Source organism: Sinocyclocheilus rhinocerous, unplaced genomic scaffold (genome assembly GCF_001515625.1).
Source record: "Sinocyclocheilus rhinocerous isolate Xijiao unplaced genomic scaffold, SAMN03320098_v1.1 scaffold915, whole genome shotgun sequence".
NCBI classification, from domain to species: Eukaryota; Metazoa; Chordata; class Actinopteri; order Cypriniformes; family Cyprinidae; genus Sinocyclocheilus; species Sinocyclocheilus rhinocerous.
In genome coordinates this window covers 183,176-189,718 of record NW_015629501.1, presented here as the reverse complement: position 1 = coordinate 189,718, position 6,543 = coordinate 183,176, and the positions used below count along the sequence as shown (strand labels likewise).

General features: G+C 41.5%; 1 protein-coding gene across 1 annotated transcript in view; it reads left to right on the top strand.

The window, feature by feature from the left end:
* ndufb9 (NADH:ubiquinone oxidoreductase subunit B9) overlaps positions 1-6,022 on the top strand; it is a gene marked incomplete at its 5' end in the record, with an annotated part of 12,725 nt that extends 6,703 nt beyond the window's left edge. The window contains one exon of the mRNA XM_016550865.1: positions 5,786-6,022. Coding sequence (XP_016406351.1) covers positions 5,786-5,917 — 132 coding nt within the window. The remainder of the gene's footprint in view (positions 1-5,785) is intronic.
* Positions 6,023-6,543: the final 521 nt, after the last annotated feature.

Below are 6,543 nucleotides of genomic sequence, written 5' to 3'. Positions count from 1 at the left end.
CATCACAACCTCCTTTGTCTTCCCCACATTGAGGGACAGGTTGTTAACGCCACACCATTCAACCAGCTGTGCCACTTCCTCTCTGTAGTGCGTTTCATTGTTGTTGCTGATAAGACCTACCAGCATTGTGTCATCAGCGAACTTGATGATGTGGTTGGAGCTGAACTTGGCAGTGCAGTCGTGGGTCAGCAGTGTGAAGAGCAGCAGGCTGAGCACACATCCTTGTGGGTCAAGTCAAGTCAAGTCACCTTTATTTATATAAAGGTTTTAAAATCTATACGATGTTTAATAGGTAGCCAGTGCAGTGTTGACAGAACCGGGCTAATATGGTCATACTTCCTGGTTCTAGTAAGAACTCTAGCTGCTGCATTTTGGACCAGCTGGAGTTTGTTTATTAAGCGTGCAGAACAACCACCCAATGAAGCATTACAATAATCTAACCTTGAGGTCATAAACGCATGGGGCACCTGTGCTCAGTGTGGTAGTGCTCGAGGTGTTGTGGCCGACATGGACTGACTGAGGTCTACCGGTTAGAAAGTCCAGGATCCTATTACAGAGGGAATTGTTAAGGCCCAGCAGGTTTAGATATTGATGAGCTGTTGTGGGATTATTGTGTTGAATGCTGAGCTGAAGTCGATGAACAGCATTCTTACACAAGTGTCCTTCTGTTCTAAGTGGGTAAGAGCCAGGTGGAGGAAATTGAATCGTCCGTGGAGCGGTTTGGATGGTATGCACACTGTCAAGTGTGTTGGGGAGGCTGGTTTTGATGTTGTTCATGACTAACCTCTCAAAGCACTTCATCATGATTGGAGTCAGTACTATGGGACAGTAATCATTTAGACAGGACACAGGTGATTTCTTTGGTACCGGTATGATTGTAGTGGATTTGAGACATGTGGGGATGATTGACTGGCTCAGCAAGGTGTTGAAGATATCTGTTAGGACATCTGTCAGCTGTGCAGCACAGTCTCTTAATACACGGCCAGGTATGTTGTTGGGACCCGCAGCCTTGCGTGGGTTAATCCTAAATAGGGTCTTCCTTACGTCGGCTGGAGACAGAAAAGAGCGCCTGGTCGTTGGGAGGTGTGGGCAGTTTTTGTGCAGGTGTGTCTTTCTGCATTTCAAACCATTAATAAACCTCTGCTGTTTCCCTCACATCCAAAAACACACTTCTTTGGAGACATTCTTCTCGAGCAAGTCCTGTGCAGCGCTGCCGATGACTTCCGTAACCCGAATGAAGCACATCGATGGGCGTGCTCTTGCTCTCGCTCTGGTTGCTGTGCGCGTGCACTCTTCCAGAAGTGCCCATGCAAGGAATTCCATCCTTCATGACGTCATGAAGGGCCATAATGAAAAAACATTCTGAAACCTATACAAACCCTGAAGGAGTGTATTTCGCACAGAAATACTCCGTCATATGTCCAAATAGTTTTTTGTGGCCATGTTTAGCATGAGAATCCAACTCTTTAACAGTGTAAATAACTCAGAATGCATGAAATAGCATTAGACCTCCCCTTTAACCAAAGTAGACCATTTACAGAATCAGTTCCTTAGCGTCATCTTTTGCTGGGTTCCAGGCCATGTTGGGCTTTCAGGAAATGAGGCTGCAAAAGAGGCTATACATTTGGAAGTTGGAGAGCGTCAAATTCCTCCATCAGAAATTAAACCTATAATCAATTATTATATATTAAATAAGCGGCAAGAGGAGTGGGATACATGTTCAAACAATGAAGTATATGAAATAATAATAATAATAATAATTCATTACATTTATATAGCGCTTTTCTAGGCACTCAAAGCGCTTTACATTGTCAGGGGGTATCTCCTCATCCACCACCAGTGTGCAGCATCCACCTGGATGATGCGACGGCAGCCATAGTGCGCCAGAACGCCCACCACACACCAGCTTACTGGTGGAGAGGAGACAGAGTGATGAAGCCAATCAGCAGATATGGGGATTGTTAGGAGGCCATGATGGTCGGAGGCCAATGGGCAAATTTGGCCAGGATGCCGAGGTCACACCTCTACTCTTTTCGAAAGACATCCTGGGATTTTTAATGACCACAGAGAGTCAGGACCTCGGTTTAACGTCTCATCCGAAGGACGGTGCTTGTTGACAGTATAGTGTCCCCGTCACTATACTGGGGCGTTAGGACCCACACAGACCACAGGGTGAGCACCCCCTGCTGGCCTCACTAACACCTCTTCCAGCAGCAACCTAGTTTTCCCAGGAGGTCTCCCATCCAGGTACTGACCAGGCTCAGCCCTGCTTAGCTTCAGTGGGCAACCAGTCTTGGGCTACAGGGTGATATGGCTGCCATCAGGGAAATCCATCAGGGCTCCAGACTGCGACTGAAACGGTCAAATTTGCGACCAAAAATATTAATTTTTCTGAGATCGCCTAAATAAATGAAATAAATAAACTAAAATGTATGTTACGACTTAAAAATTTGCATGTAATGCCTTTTTTTCCTGATTGTTTTGAGATCACATCTTCTGTTATGTTGACGTAATAAACGGAGACAATGTGCATCAAAGTTTTAGTGGAAAAACAGTCCTCATCTCTGCCGAATACCTGCTAAAAGCAGCTCCAGTTGTGCAGCACGAGAGAGGTGGAAAACTGTACAAAATAAAAGTGCAGAAAAGCAGTGTCCATTTCGTGCACAACTTGAAAAAACTACAACAGGTAAAGCTGTGTAACATTTGGATGCAATCAAGATGTTCGATCAGGTTTTAGGCATCGTAAACTTTCCCTCCTCCCTTGTTATAACTAAATTACAGATGCATGTCTAACATCCACCTCTGGTTTAAAGGGCATTATCACCTCTGCTATCTTCACCGACGCTAACAAGGGCAGTCATCTGCTTTCTCTTTGAGCGTCAAAGAGATTCCAGTGGGGAGGAAGGACTGATTCCCCATAACCATTTGGCCACCAGTCATGTGGCACAGACGTCTTGAGTCCACAATACACATAGGACAGGACATTGGCTCCATCTATCCACAATCAAACTGTTCCAAAGTATATATAGTGTATTCCTGTTGTATGCATGTTTCTAGGTTACAGTAGCTTAGTTATAACTCTGTAGTAATGTAGTAAAGCTCCAAATACTTGGATCTAGATGTATGAATGTATCACTGCCTTAATGTTTTCCAAACCCTGGCATGTTGGGTATCAAAATGACTGTCTTCTGATTCCCAGATTAATGGTGTATAGTAGGACTGTCAAAAAAAAATTCGAATTTAAAATATTCGTCGAATTTAAAATTAAAATCCACATTTTAGGTGTGCGTTAAGGAGGCAGCCTTATCAGTGGCGCACGAGATGCGATGACGATGTAAGTGTCGTTGCATTATAATGTTTTTGTTAGCCTGTCCAGTTACTTTATGGCGGGTTTTTCCCCATCCCACTGCATCTCATGTTTTTTAAATAAAAAATGTACTCTGTGTGTGATTGGCTTTCCGCCCTTTGTATTAAACTATGCATACATACATGATGCTGTTTTGTTTATAGTTGTTTAAGCAACTTAATTATAATTGGTTTATAAACATTATTTTAAACATTATGCACTTTTATGCATTTTAAACATTATGCTTTGAATGATGCGCCCTCTTGTGGTCTCAGGAGAGAAGCCAAAACTTTTCTTCACCCTAACTGAAATTATGCATTTTAAATTCGAATATAATTCTAATTTTGATAATATTTAAGTACAAAATTCGAATTTAGTTTTTCAGCCATTTTGACAGCCCTAGTGTATAGTATGTCACCATTACTTGCTCCATACTCTTTTTACCATATTTTGACTTAATATTGGACAAACCTCTAGACCACCATAATCCATGCAAATAAGGTGTTAAGTGAAACAAAGGAACCTCTTCACGCTCAAAATTCACACCTCTACATTGGTCAGTCTGCAAAAGATGGGTGTGACTGGGAAACCATTAAAGGGGTCATATGATGCGATTTCAATTTTTCCTTTCTCTTTGGAGTGTTACAAGCTCTTGGTGCATAAAGAAGATCTGTAAAGTTGCAAAGACTAAAGTCTCAAATCCATGTGCTTCGTTGTGAAAGCGAAACTACTTTGTTTGGTCTTCCAAAAGAGGACGATATCTGCTTCGTCATGCCTGGAGCTGATCTGTGCTGGTCGCTGAGGAAATACATCAACTTAGTGCTGTGGATCGCCAGATCGGCTTTCACCTATGAGGCATCGGGCTGGACAAAAGTGAAGCGAACGCGGAGAGAGAGAGAGCGACAGTTCGCGAGAGAGGCCGAGTGTGTCCGAGAGAGAGCGAGATGTGCGAGAGAGACCGAAAATGTGCGCGAGAGGGACAGAGAGTGCGCGAGAGAGACCGAGTGCGTCCGAGAGAGGGCGAGAGTGCGCGAGAGAATGCAGACAGGGTTTTATGTTTACGCGGCGCCATGCAACGCAATGTGTAAAAAGACAGCATACCTCGCTTTTCAGACCGATGAGCTTTGTAAAAATCGACGCGTTTCAAAAAGGCGGGGCATAGAGGAGAAACAAAAATGTACAGTATGTGGAAAATAATGTGTTTTTTTTTACTTTAAACCGCATAATCATTACACCAAATACACAAAATAATGTTCTTTTTAGCAGCATCATATGACCCCTTTAAAAGTCCCTAACCCAAAACAATCATTGCTCAAAACCTTTGAGACAGACCCTCTCCAAGACTCATCACCCTAGAGTCTGACCTTCTGGCAGTTTTTATCATCAAGTAACTTTGTCAATTTGCTGTGGACTCTCCGATCTTCAGAAGAACCCGGCGAAAGCCTCCAGCTCATTCCTAACAAACTCATCAAGAACCTCCATTGTCTACTGCATCCAGACTCTTGCTCAGCAAAGCCAGTGCAAGTAACCGTTTCCAACTATTTAGATGCGTCTCTAAGTTTGTGCCCCTTTTTTTTAAGGTGATTTTGATTCTCTGATGATTCTCATTAGGTCGTGGTTAATTGATGTTAGATACTGCCATTCTTTTGTTTCTCTCTCTCTTTCTTTACTTTCCTTTTTTCTGTATGTATGTTTTGCTTAGTTTAGTTGTATGTTAGCTGTAGTTTCATTTATTAAATTCCTTATTTTCACAAGCGATTGTCTGTGTGTGTTGCTCACAATTCAAAGTCCCTTAAGGTTGATCTTGCTACATGCTAAGTTACTGCTAGTACTGTATAAAGTAGGAAAGCTGTTCTTTCTTGGCCAGGGAGATGATCTTTCCTAGAATTGATAAATGATTATACTGTCGATGGACGAACAGATTAAATAATTGTGATATTGATTCTACTATTTTAATTCTGAGATCTAATCTAAATATTTATAATTAATTATAACCAGTTATAATTAATAATAAATATTCCTCCTTTGAGCTAATTTGCTACAGCTGTCAGCTGTGTGGACATTAACAATATCTTTAACAATTCTCATTTATAATCGATACTAATATGGCTTCTTAAAAAGATCTTTAGTCTATATTCTGTGTTCTGTTAATGCGTGAACTTCATATTATTTGTAGCGCTCAGATTTACAACACTGAATATAATTACGTAAAAGGGGGTCTGAATACTTTCCGTACCCACTGTATATACAAATTAATCTGACTGAATATAATTTTATATATAAATTGATTTTCATATTAAGTACGAAAGTAGAAATACAGCTCATTGGCAGAGCGGTCCGATTTCAGCCAGTAAATTGGCACTGGTTAATCAGGCTAATTTGTGAATGATAAAATAAATCTTAATGATCTTCTATTTTTTTTTTTTTTTTTTTTTTAAGGTCCAGCAGCTGCAGATTGAAACCCCTGCTGATGGCCCTAAATCTGAGGCCCTGCCCCCGGCCCGCAAGGACGGAGACCTCCCACCCCTGTGGTGGCAGTTTGTCACTCGTCCCAGAGAGCGTCCCATGTAAGGATGTGTGCAGAAGATAATTTAGAATAGGTGTTTGAAATAGCCCTGTGTTTGTCAAACACCACTATGAGCTCAATCCTAAGTAAATAAAGTATTATGCAAATCACTTCCCTTGTATTCATTTGATGTGTTTCTGTATCTAGTTCTTACATGAATGGTGCTGGATGATAGGTCCTAAATGCAATCTGCTAGCAATCACATTGTTTAACACATGACACAAGCTGATGAGCCTCTACTGCTTCTGCAGCCAATGAGCTTGCTTGCTCAACATTAAAGTAGTAAGCAGTAAACTGTTCCTGTAGCACGCTATCAGAGTTCCTCTAAAATTCTACATCTTAAGTGAATATTTCAGTGGAATATTTCATTGTTCCTATTCACAAAACATTTTGTGTGGTCTGCATTATTAATTCCTATATTAAGCAAACATACACAAGGTTCAAAATTATGTCTGATGTAACTTGGGGTGTACTACTCACACTAGGTACAGTTGCCTTGAACCGAGCCCGAGCGTGATTACCCCACTCCCCTGCTGGCCTGCACTCACACTTGCACTAAACATTCTGGGCTTACATCATGTACGAGATAACGGAGAAAACCACTTTTGCTAACAGACTGTCTAATAAATTT